The following is an 18,196-nucleotide window of genomic DNA, read 5'->3' as shown; positions in this document are numbered from 1 at the left end:
AAGGGGAATGATGTTAAAGATGATGCAGAAGATATAGTTTGTACATTTCAGATACAGGCACAATGACTCCTGGATTATTAAAGATGTTATTTGAGTGTCTGTGTTCTGATTCCAGATCCCTACGAGGTGAAGCGGAAGAGAAAGATTAAGACTGACATCAGCATCGCGGAGCAGGCGTGCGTGGCAGGTGAGACCTGCTCCACTGCTTCAAACATCTCCTCCTGCATCCTCAGCAATAACAATACTATAACAATACAGTACTGTTGAGTACCTCCGTTACAAACAGTGATCTGAATCAACATTCATCCAGTCCACTGTAAATGCACAAACATCCCCCAAACACTCCTCCCTGGTGTCCAGGAACCTTGACTCTGTCGTATGATCATCTGTGGAACGGGCGTCTCGCACGCACTAACGACTAGGGACAGACCAGCCGTCTGTCATCAAACCAGGACCCTGACATCACAAATAATAACTCTACAGAGCTTTTCTAAATACTCAAAGACGCTATACAGAGCGAACACAAAATTAAATCATTTAATCAGAACGTATATTATTAAAAAAAGATTAAATAAGGAGGAAGGGGAGAGAAGGGCAGGAGGTGATGTGGTGAAAGCGATCTTAAAGCGGAGGGTTTTGAGGGCCTGTGTGAATGAAGGGAGTGCGTTGGCCTGTCGGATGTGGTGGGGGAGGGGAGTTCCAGGGGGAGGGTGTGGCCACTGAGAAGGCCCTGTCTCCCCAGGTCCGGAGCCTGGTCCTGGGGGTTCTGGGTGTGGCTGTGTCCATAGACCGGAGGCAACGGGTAGGAGTGCGGTGGAGGAGGAGGTCGGAGAGGCAGGGAGGGGCCAGGTTATTTATGACTTTATCGGTGGCGAGTAGCACTTTGAAATGAATCCTAAATGTAACCGGGAGCCAGTGGAGGTTGTGGAGGACAGGGGTGGTGTGATCTCGGCGGCGGGTGGAGCAGAGCATCCCAAAGCCTTGTGCCTATCCCAAGGACCTGTTCCTCCAAAGAGCCTCAGCTCCACCTCAGCTCCACCCAAGCCCCCTGCGGTCCGTCTGATCACCTCCCCTCTGAACCAGACCTCCTCGTTTCTCTGTTCCCCCCCGTCAGGCATCTCCGCCCACAGCTCCGCCCACATGGAGCTGTCCGGCACTCATACCTTCCATGGGTTCCCCGGCCCTGACGGCTTGGGGGGGGAGCTGCCGGCGGTGGCGGCGGCGGCGGCGGCGGCCCACCCGGACCCCTCCGCCCTGGAGGAGGAGGCCTACGGCGACCCCCAGGACCTGGACCTCAACGAGGCCCTGCTCACCAACGAGGCCCTGCTCACCGAGCTGATGAACATGCCCACATTCCAGGCCATGATATACGACCAGGGCCTCCTGGACCGGGGCGCCGCCCCGCCCCCCGGTAACTACGGCAACATGGAGGGGATGAGCAGCAGCAACAACAACAACTGCAGCAGTGGCGGCGGCGGCGGCGGCGGCGGCTTCGGCGCCTACGGCCAGGACTTCTCCCAGTACAACGACATGTACATGTACAGCATGGTGAGCGAGAGCCAGCCGGACGCCCCCCCAGCCCAGGGGCCCGACCCCCCGCCCCCCCAGGGGCAGGTGAAGACAGAGGAGGACCTATGAGAGGACAGGACATTGAACATTGGAGGGAGGAGACGCGGCCCCCTGGCGTTATGAGACTGTTACTATGGAGACGGGCCCCTCCGATTGGCTGATCGCTCTCCTTCTCGTGTGATTATTCGTAGCGGGGGACATTTTAGAGGATGTTAAAAACATCGCCAATAGGTTTCATTTGGGCGTCCACTGATCACGATGTTCTGAAGGTCTTGCTGGACAAGGCTTGTGGGCCCAGCTCACATTCCAAACTGTACGCGCTGCGGCCATCGTTGCCATGACGCCCAGGGCTAGCATCGCGACAGCTGTTAGCCTCGGCTAACAGCCGCTACGCTAATCAAGTGAACACTGCTGCTATGAGCGGCGAGCTGCCTGGGCCACGGAGAGATGGAGACAGGTGTGGAGAGACGGAGACAGGTGTGGAGAGAGACAGACAGGTGTGGAGAGAGAGAGAGAGAGAGACGGTGACAGGTGTGGTACGATGAAGTGAAGGCGAGAATCAGAGATGTGAACGAGTGATGCTCGACATTACACATGAAGTAATCTTTTTTTGTTGTAATATTGTGTTTGATTAATATGCAGTGCCTTTAGATATTTCCAAGTCCTATATGAATTCATTTCTATATTATGTCTCTCATATGTGTGAGTACCAGTCCCATGCTTGTTACTGCATTTATTCCCGTTGAATATTGAAATGCGTGTTTTGTATTAAAGTTATGAGGCAGGTGAATAGGCATTGTACGCTCATTCATTCATTCATCCATCCATTCATCCACTCATAGTCCTGCAGCCTTTCCAAGGCCGTAACGTGGTCCTCTCCCGACCAGCTGGCTGTCCCCCTGCATGGTGACACCGTCCTCGGTGGGTGAATGAGTGAATGTGTGTATGAATGGGTGAATGTGAGGCAATAATTGTAAAGCGCTTTGAGTGGCCACTGGTTAGAGCTGGATAAATGTGGTCCGTTTACCATCGTCAGGGTAACCGTTCTGCTGCAGCCCCATGAGAGGAGGGGTGAGAGGAGGGGGGGTGAGAGGGGGGATGAGAGGGGAGGGGGGAGGGAGGAGGGGAGGGGTGAGGGCTTCTGTTACCTAACCTGTTAACAAACTAACATGGTCAACAATATCCAGCGTCGTTTTACTTCATCGTTGTCTGAGATGTGCTCTAGATAAAACCATAAAGAAGTCCTCTCGCTCTCATAACAGCTGTCACCGGTACGCAGGGCAGGGGCCGCGGGCGACACACACACCTCCACCCTGAGCTCCGTCTATCACATGAAACGTGTCTTCGTCTCTCTGCTTACTTTATCTCCTGTTTCAGCTTTGGTACGACCATTTAAACACAATGTGCGTCCTTTCCCAAACTCTTATGAAGCACTGTGAATGTTCTGTACAAACAGAGTAAATGAATAAATCCAAATCCAAAACAAGGAAGATTTGATTGACATCATTCTGTATCGTGCGGGCCAATCGTCTCTTCAATGAAGGAAACAGGATGCTGAGCCCTGGTGAGGGAGGTCCCGCCTTTCGGTTGTCAGGGAGACATCCCGTTGCATTCGGTTACCACGGCGCAGAGGAACCTAACCCTAAAACAGGAACCTAACCCTAGCTTAGGTTAGAGTTCTGTTTTAGGGACAGGGTTCAGTTTAAGGGTTAGGTTTAGGGTTCTGTCTTAGGGTTAGGGTTCTGTCTTAGGGTTAAGGTTAGGGTTCTGGTTCAGGGTTGGGGTTCTGAAATGCAGATAAATAATAGTTAAACTAATCAGCAGTCAGTTAACTCTCCACTAGGAACGTGTTTAATAGAATCTGATTCTATTTAATAGAATCAGTCAACACGTTCCTAGTGGAGACTATTTATTTTAGTCCTCCCAGTGTTTAGGGATCAGATCAGGGGATGGGAGGGGGGGGGCGGGGGTCGCTGGTCTGCAGAGCTGTCCCCTCATTTGTAATGTGTGACGGCCTACGGCCTAAGTGATCATTAATATACTTCAATATTTATATTTAAAGCCCCTGTTTATGTCTGCGTATCCGTTAGAGCAGATCATTTGATATATGTTGGTGATATGATTGGTGTCCCCTCCAGTATAGATGGCAGTTTATACTCACTGTACTGTGCTGTGCTGTACTGTACTGTACTGTACTGTACTGTGCTGTACTGTACTGTGCTGTGCTGTACTGTACTGTGCTGTGCTGTACTGTACTGTACTGTGCTGTACTGTGCTGTACTGTGCTTGGTGAATACATGTTTTGCCTGACAGATGATGTCATACCAACGTCTAGGAGGGTCCTGTGGACTGGAGGAGGTTCTGGGTTTGGTGGGCGAGCCGCTGGGTGGGGCTCTGAGGGGCCTGACGGCGGTTTGACGAGGAGTCCCCAGTCTAAGGCTCCGACACTAATAGTGATCTGAATGTGCGCCCATTTTGGAATTACCCCATGATGGAGGCAGGGGTGACGTGTGTGTGTGTGTGTGTGTGTGTGTGTGTGTGTGTGTGTGTCTGTGTCTGTGTCTGTGTCTGTCTGTCTGTCTGTGTGTGTGTGTGTGTGTGTGTGTGTGTGTGTGTGTGTGTGTTAAATGTATTATACTGTGTGTGTGTGTGTGTGTGTGTGTTAAATGTATTATACTATGTGTGTGTTCTACCAGCCGTGACTTCATGGCTGGATGGGATTTCAGGGGCGAGATCGAGTTCCTGTTGAATGAATTCTTCAACTCATTTAATAAACGGCCATCGTTAAAGATGCTGTCGTAGGCCTGGTGTTTATTGGTAGAGCTGTTTCATATTTCGGTTGAAGAAATATGATTTCACGAGTGGTCGGGCCAAATTTCTACTTATTTTGGAAAACATTTGCTAAATGATCTTATCTGTAGGAGGATTATTAGCCATCAGGATTGTGTCATAACGCTGGACTGTACTCAAAACAGGAAATAGCCGCAAACAGCTCACCAGAATAGATAGTCAAAGCAATCGTTTAACATATTTAATCACTTCTCAATCCCCTTCCTGCTGTAAACTAAAAATTAAACTCAGAGGAAAGGGAATCAGAGTGGCACGCACAGAAAGTCCCCAACTAACCCCAACGTGTGTGTGTGTCTGTTTGTGTGTGTCTGTGTGTGTGAGTGTGTTTGTGTCTCTGTCTTTGTGTGTGTGTGTGTGTGTGTGTGTGTGTGTGTGAGTGTGTTTGTGTCTCTGTCTTTGTGTGTGTGTGTGTGTGTGTGTGTGTGTGTGTGTGTTTGTGTCTCTGTCTTTGTGTGTGTGTGCGTCTGTAGTCCTCAACCATCAGTCAGAGAGATAGCTGGACCTGTGGTAACCCCTGGTAACCCCTGGACGTGTGTCTGCAGAAGCTGTTGTCAGTTAACAGGAAACCACACATGTGAGCCGCTTGGCGTTTGGAACCCAGCCCAGCGCGGACTTTCCCGGCCGGTTGGAGCGAACCAACTGAAGGAGTCAAGTGAGCTACACAGAGCACTTAACAAGTTCACACACGTCAAATATAGGATAGGTTACTTCTGCTTAACCTGACCTTAGGCCTGCTTTTCAAATATGGTAATACTCACAATACTTTTGAAATATATATAGATATATAGATATATATATCTATATGATGAATATATAGATATATAGATATATATATTCTTTCTGTAGATTTATAAATCTTGGGGTGTGGCTCGGATTTGCAGGTTTGCAAACTGTTTCACATCACCCACCCAGTCTAAAAGGCCTGTGACTCAAACAGAACCTCGCCATCAGCAACCGACCAGGTGAATTTCCCTTTAGTAACAGCCATATTATTATAAAGCATTGTAATATGCTACCACTCTGGGGCCACCTAGTGGGGAAATGGCGTGAACGGCAACGATCGATTCTGAACCTCGCTCACTTCCGAGATGTATTAGTTAAGCTATCCTCGTTTTCATTTCAAGATCTATTTGGCTTATTTAATGCCAAACTAGTGGGTAATAACGGACTGCCTAACTCTAACCCTTATCCTCAAACCACCCCAACCCTAAAACAACCCTAACCCTATCCCTAAAAGAAAACCCCAACCCTTAAACATAACCCTAACCCTAAAACAGAACCCTAATCCTAACAATGTCATCAACTGTCTCTAATGATGTCATCTACTCCATCTACTTTTGTATTTCCTCCAATACCTCAATTAATGTAATCTATGGTGGAAGGAGGGAGGAGCTATGATGTGAGTGGGAGGGGCTGTGGGGTTAGTGGGTGGAGCCAGTAGGCCAAGGGGAGAAATTGGAACAAAGAAAGACCAGAGTTCAGTGTATGAAGGGACATTGATATACTGTGTTTAATCGTGTGCCTCATAACGTAGTGTGGAGGCAGAGTTCATGTGGAGGTCTCCTGGGACGGGTCTGAGAAGGACTGGCGGAGGTTCACCAGGCTGGTCTGGAGGAGAGGACCCGCCCCCCGCTGACGCAGCCCGCCCAAGGCGATCTGTCCCGGGATCAGCGTCCTGTCGGCCGACTGCAACACAACCAGAACCAGCATGAACCAGTGGAGGAGACACAGGACAGACCAGCAGAACCAGTGGAGGAGACACAGGACAGACCAGCAGAACCAGCAGAACCAGTGAAAGAGACACAGGACAGACCAGCAGAACCAGTGAAAGAGACACAGGACAGACCAGCAGAACCAGTGGAGGGGGGCGGAGGATAAAAATGACTGCCATCATCAGCCGGTACCCCCGGCATGGTTAGAGTCGCTCCCCTGGGGTTGTTGGTTCGAGTCCCCTGGGGTTGTTGGTTCGAGTCCCCTGCGGTTACCTGGTGCTCTGCCAGAGCCTCCTTGGCCATGTAGAACTCTCTCTTGATCTTCATCTCCACCTCCTCCGGGACGTCGGGCACCATCAGGTCGATCACGCGGCCGCTCAGGAACACCACGTGCTGAGGAGACGGAGCAGCCTTCTGTAAGACCATCTCCACCCTAGCACTGTCTAACCCCTACCTGCTCCTTAATGACCTGTCTCTGTACTGTCTAACCCCTACCTGCTCCTTAATGACCTGTCTCTGTACTGTCTAACCCCTACCTGCTCCTTAATGACCTGTCTCTGTACTGTCTAACCCCTACCTGCTCCTTAATGACCTGTCTCTGTACTGTCTAACCCCTACCTGCTCCTTAATGACCTGTCTCTGTACTGTCTAAACCCTACCTGCTCCTCACTGACCTGTCTCTGTACTGTCTAACCCCTACCTGCTCCTTAATGACCTGTCTCTGTACTGTCTAACCCCTACCTGCTCCTCACTGACCTGTCTCTACTGTCTAACCCCTACCTGCTCCTTAATGACCTGTCTCTGTCTAACCCCTACCTGCTCCTTAATGACCTGTCTCTCTACTGCCTAACCCCTACCTAAGCCTGATGGAGTATAAATGTAAACTTGCTTCGAAGATGATGACGAAGGCCAGCCTCAGAGCCAACAGCTGGTAGAACTCAGGCAGGAAGTTCCCCTTCTGATCTCTGTAGCCGCGGAACCTGCAACACAGAAGGACTCGAGTACGGGAACATCAAGCTGAGGTTCTGGTGTGTGTGTGTGTGCCTGGACGGGGGCGGGGCTTCAGACCTGCAGACGGGGTGTGATTGGCCGGTGGCGTTGGGAGGGGCATAGGAGAGGGTGGAGTTGACGTATCCTGCGAGGCTGCCGTCGTGGGTCCAGCTGTAGTAGAGCCGCGGAACGAAGGAGGAGCTGAAGGCCAGCAGGAAGGCCTGCACACACACACACACACACACACACACACACACACACACACACACACACACACACACACACACACACACACACAGTCAGTCAGTCTCTTATTCTGGTTGAACTCTCTACATGTTTCCCTGTCTTGTCTGATGATTTCTCATGATTCTCATGATTTCCTGTCTGTCTCTCTGTTTCGCTGTCTGTCTTTCCCTACCCGTCTGTCTGCCCGTCTGTATCCCTACCTGTGTCTGTCTGTCTGCCTGCCTGTGTGTCTGCCTGTCTGTCTGTCTGCCTGTCTGTCTGTCTGCCTCCCTGTCTCCCTGCCTGCCTGCCTGCCTGCCTACCTGCCTACTGCCGTCTCCCTGCTTGTCTCCCTGTCTGTCTGTCTGTCTGTCTTGTCTCCCTGCCTGTCTGTCTGTCTGCCTGTGTTACCTACGTTGCTGAGCACGGCCAGGTGGGAGATGAGCTGCAGGATGCTGAGCCAGATGCCGATGTCCTGGACGCGCTCGGCCACCGGCCGCCGGTACTCACACACAAACTTGTGGGCGTCCAGACGCACCTCCAGCCAGTTGTTGAACAGAGCGAACAGCGGGGCCAGGGGACAGGCCGCCACGAAGATAGTGATGAACCCGAACTGGAGCACTGCAGGGGAGGAGGAGGAGGAGGGTGAGGAGGGTGAGGAGGAGGAGGAGGGGGAGGAGGAGGAGGGGGAGGAGGAGGAGGGGGGGGAGGGGGGGGAGGAGGAGGGGGAGGAGGGGGAGGAGGAGGGGGAGGAGGAGGAGGAACCACACTGGAGGAGGAGGAGGAGGAGGGGGGGGTGGAGGAGGGGGGGCGGAGGAGGGGGGGGCGGAGGAGGAGGAGGAGGAGGAGGAGGAGGAGGAGGAACCACACTGGAGCACTGCAGGGGGAGGGGGAGGAGGAAGAGGACCATGAGGAGGAGGAGGAAGAGGAACCACACTGAAGGAGTAGGAGGAGGAGGAGGAGGAGGATGAACCAACAACAGCCTCAAAGGGTGACCATCCAATCAAAGACCCTCCACAGTGCGAGTGTTGGGACCCACCCATCTCCAGGTACTCGCTGAACAGCCCCTCACACACGCACAGCTGGTAGTCCGTCTCCCACGGCAACGGAGGCTCCTTCTCCCCCCCGCCATCCTCCTCCTTCCGGGCCTGCCACCAGCCCTTCAGCTTCCTGTCAGGAGGGGTCACGTGAGGTCAGAGGTCATCTGAAGAAGAGCCTTCAAGGGCACCACAACCTCTGATGAGATGGAGGTGGGTCTGCCGCCGTCTCAACGCTGGAGAGGTGAGGTGAAGACACCGCCGGCAGGAGACCTCACACACACTCACGCACTGAGGTTCAACGGTCTGAGGTCAGAGCTGATATCACCTAACCCCAGCCTCTTATTAGAGCTGATATCACCTAACGCCAGCCTCTTATTAGAGCTGATATCACCTAACCCCAGCCTCTTATTAGAGCTGATATCACCTAACCCCAGCCTCTTCTCACCTGTCAGACGCTGTGTTTTGATGTATACTGGGTTATCCTGTGTAAAGTATAAACTATATTGAAGTATATTCACTATAGAGAACCTGTAGTATGTAGAGGTGATATAATCAGTGTACGGCCACATGCTGTTGATTCTTCATGAGGGCGTATTCCTGTTGGAGTGAATATCATGAACCCAGAGCCCTAGGCCCCAGTGCTACCATGACAACACACACATCAGGCTTTCAGAGTGTGTTAACCTGGTTACGTCCGACGCAAGCTGGTAACATGACCGAGCAACCCACCATTTACCAAGCGTCCAACCATGGTGTGCTCTCCACTGGTTACAGGCTGTACATGTGTGTGTGTGTGTGTGTGTGTGTGTGTGTGTGTGTGTGTGTGTGTGTGTGTGTGTGTGTGTGTGTGTGTGTGTGTGTGTGTAGTACATGTACAGTACACCTATAATGTGTAAATGTGACTTACGGACTAATGAACTCCTGAATGTTGTTGATCAGCTGTTTTCCCACCATGATGACCAGCAGCTCCTGGGCCAGTTCAATCAGACACCCGCCTGGCCCACACTGACAGACACACACACAGGAATACAAACACACACACAGACGGGGACACACACACACACACACACACACACACACACATATGAACATACACAGGAATAGAAACACACACACATGAACACACACAGGAATAGAAACACACACACACACACACACACACACACACACACACACACACACAGACGGACACACACATAAACACACAGACGAATAGAAACACACACACAAACAGACACACACGTGAACACACACACACACACACACACACACACACACACACACACACACACACACACACACACACACACACACACACAGACACATGTACACACACAGGTTTTGGTTGAGGAGCTGAAGTTGCAGTTGAGCACGAAGTGATGAAGACGAGCAAGACTCACGTCTTCATTGCGTATCCCAAACAGTCGGTTGTAGTTCCCCGGGTAACCGACAAACCTGAAACACACGCTCGTTAACCTCCATGGTAACCAACCGAAGAACTTGAAACACAGTATGATACACACACACACACACACACACATGTATGGGGGTTATGAGTGTGTGTGTGTGTGTGTGTGTGTGTGTGTGTGTGTGTGTGTGTGTGTGTGTGTGTGTGTGTGTGTGTGTGTGGGGGGGTCGTTTAGCTCACTTTCCTTTGAAGAAGGTGATATAGACGGGAGACGAGTAGAAGTTGACGAACTGGAAGATGAAAACTTTGAGGATGAACATGTCTTCGTATTTAGACTGAGTCCGATGCATCTCTGGAACACAAGGGACTCTGTCATCACTCTGTCCCTCCCATCCCTCCATCACTCTGTCTCTCTCATCCCTCCATCATTCTGTCTCTCCTCTCTCATCTCTCCATCATTCTGTCTCTCCTCTCTCATCCCTCCATCATTCTGTCTCTCCTCTCATCCCTCCATCTTTCTGTCTCTCCTCTCTCATCCCTCCATCATTCTGTCTCTCCTCTCATCCCTCCATCACTCTGTCTCTCTCATCCCTCCATCATTCTGTCTCTCCTCTCATCCCTCCATCATTCTGTCTCCTCTCCCATCCCTCCATCATTCGTTCTCCCTCCACAGGTGTGTGTGTATACGTGTGTGTGTGTTTATGTATACGTGTGTGTGTGTGTGCATGTGAGTGCACGTGTGCGTGCTCATGTGCGTGCGTGCGTGCATGTGCGTTTGTGTATGTGCGTGCGTGTGTGTATGTGCGTGAGTGCGTGAGTGCGTGCGTGTGTGTGTGTGTGTGTGTGCGTGTGTGTGTGTGTGCGTACCCCAGCGTGTCAGGATGTAGGCCAGTGAGATGTAGATTCTAGAGAGCGTCATAATGACCAGCAGGTTCAGCAGTGACCCGGTCAGACTGGCGATCCTACTGGCCTGGAATACAAACATTCATATATACGTTACATATATTAACATGACATATATATTATATAAGATGACATATATTATATAAACATGACATATATATTATATTGGATGATATAGGTGTGCATGGTGTGGTGGTGTGTGTGTGTGTGTGTGTGTGTGTGTGTGTGTGTCTTATGGGGACTCACAGAGAGGATGACGAAGGACTTCTGCGCTCTGTCGATGATGACGCTGACGATGGTTCTGTACAGGATGATGGCGATCAGGAACATCAGCACCATGACCACCTGGAGCACAGGATTAAACCCTTATCTAACCCCAACCCTAGTATCAAACCCTTATCTAACCCTAGTATCAAACCCTTATCTAACCCTAGTATCAAACCCTTATCTAACCCTAGTATCAAACCCTTAACTAACCCCAACCCTAGTATCAAACCCTTATCTAACCCCAACACTAACCCCAGGCCTAACCACAACACTAACCCCAACACTAACCCCAGGCCTAACCACAACACTAACCCCAGGCCTAACCACAACACTAACCCCAGGCCTAACCACAACACTAACCCCAGGCCTAACCCCAACACTAACCACAACACTAACCCCAACACTAACCCCAGGCCTAACCACAACACTAACCCCAGGCCTAACCACAACACTAACCCCAGGCCTAACCCTAACCCTAACACTAACCCCAACACTAACCCCAGGCCTAACCCTAACCCCAACACTAACACCAGGCCTAACCCCAACACTAACCCCAACACTAACCCCAGGCCTAACCCCAACACTAACCCCAACACTAACCCCAACACTAACCCCAGGCCTAACCACAACACTAACCCCAACACTAACCCCAGGCCTAACCACAACACTAACACCAGGCCTAACCCCAACACTAACCACAACACTAACCCCAACACTAACCCCAGGCCTAACCCTACCATAACAACGATGACCATGCAGCCGGTCAGGGTTCTGCGGAGGCGCTGGGTCTCGGGGAAGTAGGGTTCCTCCGCCCCGGTCACGGGGTTCCTGGTCGTCATGGGAGCCATCGCAGTGAACTCCGGCCGAGGGCGCTCCTGAAACACAGCGAGTACATCCTTCAAAATAAAGGTACTTACTCCCTTCAAAATAAAGTAACAAATACGTCTTCAAAGTAGAGAGCAAATAGTTACTACAAAAACACGAAAGTACATATTGCATGATATATAACAGGTAGGATAAGGTATGTTGATACATAACAGGTAGGATAAGGTGTGTTGATACATAACAGGTAGGATAAGGTATGTTGATACATAACAGGTAGGATAAGGTATGCTGATATATAATAGTAGGATAAGGTATGTTGATATATAATAGTAGGATAAGGTATGTTGATATATAATAGTAGGATAAGGTATGTTGATATATAATAGTAGGATAAGGTATGCTGATACATAACAGGTAGGATAAGGTATGTTGATACATAACAGGTAGGATAAGGTATGTTGATATATAATAGTAGGATAAGGTATGTTGATATATAATAGTAGGATAAGGTATGTTGATATATAATAGTAGGATAAGGTATGTTGATATATAATAGTAGGATAAGGTATGTTGATACATAAGAGTATCCCCAGCCCTACCTCCACCTCCTGGTACTGGCTGCAGTCCCAGCGATGCGTCAGGCAGCTGCAGCTCCTCTTCCAGAACTCCAGGAAGGTGACAGACCAGAGGGCCATGAACACGCTGAAGAACACCGTGCCCCCGTTGTCAAACAGCAGGCCCATCTATAGATTATATACATTATATACGAACATCCACCTATAGATTATATACAGGAGGCCCACCTATAGATTATATACATTATATACAAACATCCACCTATAGATTATATACATTATATACAGGAGGCCCACCTATAGATTATATACATTATATACAGGAGGCCCACCTATAGATTATATACATTATATACAAACATCCACCTATAGATTATATACATTATATACAGGAGGCCCACCTATAGATTATATACATTATATACAAACACCCACCTATAGATTATATACAGACAGGAGGTCTACATATAAATTATTTACATTTATATACAATCATAAGAATAAAGACCCTGAAGAGCACTGTTCCTCGAAAGACAGACAGCACCTTGAAGGTGAGACAGATGCTGGACAGACAGACAGCACCTTGAAGGTGAGACAGATGCTGGACAGACAGACAGTACCTTGAAGGTGAGACAGATGCTGGACAGGTTCCAGTGGGCGCAGATGTTACAGAGAGGACACATGATGATGTCACTGTGACACAACTCCTTGCTGCACACACACACACGCACACACACACACACACGCACACGCACACACACACACAGTATGTGTTTTAGTCCCAGCCAATCATTGTGCTTGAATGAACACTGAGAACACTGATCTCATTACTAAAATAAACATGATTCTTATCAATGATATTAATATAAACATGAACCTAATGAGATAAACATTGTAGTGAGTCTGAACGTAATCAATATCACACACAAAGACAGACAAACACACACACACGCGCACACACGCACGCACACACTCACGCTGGCACGTCGGTGTTGATGAGCCAGAATCCGAACAGGAAGACGACGGTTCCGACGATGGCCGCCGGCACCAGCCAGCCGGTGTAGAACCCTGGACAGAGCGGAGCTAGCCTGATGCTACATGCTAACCTGCTGATACATGCTACATGCTAACCTGCTGCCACATGCTGTCTATTAACCTGCTGCCACATGCTATCTATTAACCTGCTGCCACATGCTATCTATTAACCTGCTGCCACATGCTATCTATTAACCTGCTGCTACATGCTATCTATTAACCTGCTGCTACATGCTATCTATTAACCTGCTGCTACATGCTATCTATTAACCTGCTGCTACATGCTATCTATTAACCTGCTGCTACATGCTATCTATTAACCTGCTGCTACATGCTATCTATTAACCTGCTGCTACATGCTATCTGGGCTGCAGGGACAGACGGATCATCACTACATGCTAATGCTACAGACTAAATGCCTATACCACATGCTATTTATGCTACAGGCTATATGCTACAGGGCATAGGTCACATGCTACATGCTAAATGCCCACGCTAAAGGCTGATTCTACATGCTCTCAGTGGTAAAAACCTACACAAAGCTCTGTTCCCTGTAAGGTAGACTAGTCTACCAGGGGGCAATGCTAACGCTGCTAGCTCTATGGTTACCCAGCCAGGCGAAGTAGAGAGCGATCTTCTCCCCAAAGTAGTCCCTGATGTGGTCCAGAGGCTGGTAGCGGTACCAGCTGCCCCAACGAGCCCAGTACTGGAACAGAACCTGTCTCACACTCAGCCTGTCTGAGGACACCCCCCTTGGGACCTCATAGGAGCCCTGCAGGAGGAGGGAGCCGTTAGCCACCAGACAGGCACGTAGACAGGTAGACAGACAGATAGTCAGGCAGACAGGTAGGAAGACAGACAGACATACATACAGACAGGCACGTTGACAGGTAGAAAGACAGACAGCCAGACAGGCACGTAGACAGGTGGGCAGACAGACGTGCATGTAGAACGACAGATATGTAGACAGACAGACAAACAGACAGACAAAAAGAGAAACCGAAAGTCAGTCAGTCAGACAGGTAGACACAGACAGGTAGGTAGACAGACAGACAGACAAACAGACAGACAGTCAGAGAGACAGGTAGACAGACAGACAGACAGACAAACAGACAGACAGGTAGACATAGACAGGTAGGTAGACAGACAGACAAACAGACAGACAGTCAGAGAGACAGGTACCTCGTGCAGGGGGTACGCAGCAGAGAACACCTCCTCTGACAGCAGCCGGTCGACGCCCACTTCTCCCCTGGTTACGTCTCCGTAGGGGGTCCTGGCCAGGATCTCATAGAGCTGGTGACCACAACACACTGGTCATACTGGTCCTGGCCAGGATCTCCTAGAGCTGGGTTACTACTACCACCACCACCCCTTCACCAACCACCACTACTACTACCACTGCTACTACCACTACTATTACTACTACAAGTACCTTAGGTCACTCCTCGTAAACTGGGTTACCTACCAGCTGGTGTCTCTGTGTCTTCTTAAAGAAGGTCTCCTTGTTATCACTGTCCAGGAACCTATGGGCAAGGCATCTGTATCAGTGTACCAGCAGTAGGATGGTTGAGATCCACTGGAAGTGGTTAAAGTTAGTTAAGGTTAAGGTTAGTGAAGCTCCAGGATGATCCTGAGGACCCCCTCAGGGTCTTCAGGGTCTTGTCTCCTGAATCACAACCTTAGGTAACGGACGGTAACAGAGATGCAGATGGTTCCCAGGTGCCCTTGGGCAAGGCATGCCTCAGAGGCTCCTAGGGTTGGGGGGCAAACCTCAGGTTCACTATACATTAGAACAGCTTTACGGGAGAAGAGGATCAGATAATAATCTTTGTGTTGTTGGTGAAGTTAGGGTTAGGTCAGGATTAGTTAAAGGGAGGATGAGAGCGCTAGGGTTGGGGTAAGGGTAAAGGTCAGGGTGAGGGTGAAGGTGAGGGTGAAGGTGAGGGTGAGGGTAAAGGTCAGGGTACAGGTAAAGGTCAGGGTGAGGGGGGTCTACCTGTCCAGTTTGGTGGTCCTGAAGGGGCAGGTGTAGAAGTCCGGAGGGGGGTTAGGGACCTGCTGACTCATCAGGTTGGGGATGGACAGTCTCTCCAGGACCTTCTCTGACCAGTTGTAGTTTGGTGTCTGAACCACCTGGGCCATCAGAGAGTTACCATCAATCACCATCGTCACTCTTACAACCCAGAGAGGAGACGGGAAGAGGTTAAGGTAAGGGGTTTAGACATTACACACAGGGTTAGTGGTTAGGACCAGAGGTTAAGGTAAGGGGTTTAGACATTAGACAAAGGGTTAGTGGTTAGGATCAGAGGTTAAGGTAAGGGGTTTAGACCGTACACGCAGGGTTAGTGGTTAAGTAAGGTTAAGAGGTTAAGGGAAGGGGTTTAGACGGTACACACAGGGTTAGTGGTTAGGGTAGGGTCAGAGGTTAAGATAAGGGGTTTAGACAGTAGATGGAGGGTTAGTGGTTAGGGTAGGGTCAGAGGTTAAGATAAGGGGTTTAGACCATAGACGGAGGGTTAGTGGTTAGGATAGGGTCAGAGGTTAGTGTTTGTAGTTAGGAAAGGGTTAGTGTTCAAGTTTGGGTTCGGGTTAGTGTGAGGGTCAGTGTGGGGGTTAGTGTTGGGTTAGTGTGGGGGTCAGTGTGGGGTTAGTGTGAGGGTTAGTGTGGGGGTTAGTGTGAGGGTTAGTGTGAGGGTTAGTGTTGGGTTAGTGTGGGGTTAGTGTTGGGTTAGTGTGGGGTTAGTGTGGGGTTAGTGTGAGGGTTAGTGTGGGGTTAGTGTTGGGTTAGTGTGGGGTTAGTGTGGGGTTAGTGTGAGGGTTAGTGTGGGGTTAGTGTTGGGTTAGTGTGGGGTTAGTGTGGCGGTTAGTGTGGGGTTAGTGTGGGGGTTAGTGTGGGGTTAGTGTTGGGTTAGTGTGGGGGTTAGTGTGGGGTTAGTGTGGGGGTTAGTGTGAGGGTTAGTGTGAGGGTCAGTGTGGGGTTAGTGTGGGGGTTAGTGTTGGGTTAGTGTGGGGGTTAGTGTGGGGTTAGTGTGGGGTTAGTGTGGGGGTTAGTGTGAGGGTTAGTGTGGGGTTAGTGTGAGGGTTAGTGTTGGGTTAGTGTGGGGTTAGTGTGAGGTACCTGTAGTGGGGCTCTGAGGCTGAGCTCCTCTGCGTAGTAACAGAGAACCCTCCAGGGGGCGTTGAGAAGAACATAACACACCTTCCTCTTCAGATAGAGCCTCTCTCTCTACACACACACACACACACACACACACACACACACACACACACACACACACACACACACACACACACACACACACATACATGGATATGATAAGACAGCAATTAGACAGACAGACAGGTACACAGACAGTTCCTCAGACAGTTAGACAGGCAGAAAGACAGACATGTACCTGCTCTAGCAGTAGTCCTGCGTCTCTGAGTCCGGAAAGAAACTCCTCCCTCTTGATGCTGTGGGCGGGGCTAGAGGATGACACGCCCCTCTCTTCCTTCTGTCCGGTCAAACTCTCCTCCCACACCAACACAAAGTCTGCCAGCACAGACAGTCAGGAGGACGTGAAGACGGACACACAGACAGACAGACTCAACCCTAAAGCTAATATTGATTTGATGATGAATATAAGCTAAAGCTAATATTGACACAGCAGCCGGGGGAAACCCATTGAATAAAAAACCTTGTTCCCTCCGCACCAGGAGACAGTGGTCACCTTTACCCAGATGACTAGTGTCCTCATTTGCTGCCGCATTCCCTTTTCCCTATTTAGTGAATATTAAATATATATACTAAATATTAAAATGGTCCTATAGCCCACATGTTTACCCTTCGACCTACACATGGCGGAGTCTGAAGACCAGGTCACGCTTCATAAAGTAATGATCAACCTCAGACCTGACCTCCTGGTCCCCAGGAGCCTGAGGGCCCTGCTGAAGCCGGTCCACATCCTGGGGCCCGAAAACCAAACCCTCGTCCTCACTGCGCCCTTACCTTAACCTTAACATTAACTCACTTTAACCACTTTCAGTGTATCTCAACCACAGAGCTTCTGTCACATCCTCCTGCTGCTGCGCTGATACAGATGCCTTGCCCGTGGGTTCCTGGTGTGACATTTTTTAATTGTAATATTCCCTAGTGATACATTTTTACTGTAATACTCTCACATAGCCATATCCAGTAGCACCAAGCATAGTTTAGAGTTAATTTCCCCTCACAATCGCCAGAGGGCAGCACTGAACACATTTGACAAAGTTACGAAACATTTACACTAGGGGCAGCAACGGACACACAGAGGAAGTGGGAAAACCATAGATGAAAGGGGGCGGGCTTTTAAAGCCACAGAGCACGCCCACCTTTTACCTTCTTATTTAACTCGGACTCCGCCAGTTTAGATTCAGAATCTCTCAGCAGCGTATCCTGCATGCTAAGCTCTGAGACGCTCCGCGCGTGTTATTTACCATTCCTCTCCTTTTGTTTCATAGACGATAGACAATAGACCAATAACCTTAACCAAATAAAGTGAGTTAAAAGCGATCCTGTCTCGGCGGCCTTTCCTGGACCAAAATCCACAACACTGGGTAGTTCACGTCACTCTTCATAAGCTAATTGGCGAACATAATAGGAACGAGCAGTGTTGAAGCCTGAGCCGACCACTGCCCCACTGAGCCGACCGCCCCGGCATTGCGTCTATGAACTGTGGCGATTTTAGTGACAGGCCACACTGAATTTCCATTAAAAGTGGCCAACTTTGACGGCACGCCACGGACACGCCCTTCAACGTACAGTCACAAATAGCACGG

The 18,196-nt window shown here is 49.8% G+C and overlaps 2 protein-coding genes across 2 annotated transcripts in view; one reads left to right on the top strand and one right to left on the bottom strand.

Moving 5' to 3' along the window:
• relb (v-rel avian reticuloendotheliosis viral oncogene homolog B) overlaps positions 1 to 2,359 on the top strand; it is an 8,843-nt gene extending 6,484 nt beyond the window's left edge. The window contains exons 8-9 of the mRNA XM_084466299.1: positions 116 to 187; positions 1,115 to 2,359. Coding sequence (XP_084322425.1) covers positions 116 to 187; positions 1,115 to 1,638 — 596 coding nt within the window. The 3' untranslated portion in view covers positions 1,639 to 2,359. The remainder of the gene's footprint in view (positions 1 to 115; positions 188 to 1,114) is intronic.
• Positions 2,360 to 5,967: 3,608 nt separating this feature from the next.
• ano7 (anoctamin 7) lies at positions 5,968 to 17,343 on the bottom strand (the record flags this gene model as incomplete). Its single annotated transcript, XM_084466417.1, has 22 exons — positions 5,968 to 6,105; positions 6,405 to 6,524; positions 7,021 to 7,111; positions 7,200 to 7,342; positions 7,762 to 7,967; positions 8,386 to 8,516; positions 9,294 to 9,391; positions 9,787 to 9,841; positions 10,035 to 10,146; positions 10,662 to 10,764; positions 10,944 to 11,042; positions 11,702 to 11,839; positions 12,389 to 12,532; positions 12,985 to 13,075; positions 13,342 to 13,432; positions 14,009 to 14,171; positions 14,582 to 14,692; positions 14,865 to 14,922; positions 15,396 to 15,532; positions 16,518 to 16,625; positions 16,795 to 16,931; positions 17,292 to 17,343. The coding sequence occupies 22 exons, from the start codon at positions 17,341 to 17,343 to the stop codon at positions 5,968 to 5,970; spliced, it is 2,526 nt and encodes an 841-aa protein (XP_084322543.1).
• Between the last annotated feature and the right edge of the window lie 853 nt (positions 17,344 to 18,196).

Source organism: Micromesistius poutassou, assembly GCF_964030765.1.
Source record: "Micromesistius poutassou genome assembly, chromosome: 4".
NCBI lineage: Eukaryota > Metazoa > Chordata > Actinopteri > Gadiformes > Gadidae > Micromesistius > Micromesistius poutassou.
The sequence above is the reverse complement of the archived record's forward strand: the minus strand, read 5'-3'. Positions and strand labels throughout refer to the sequence as shown.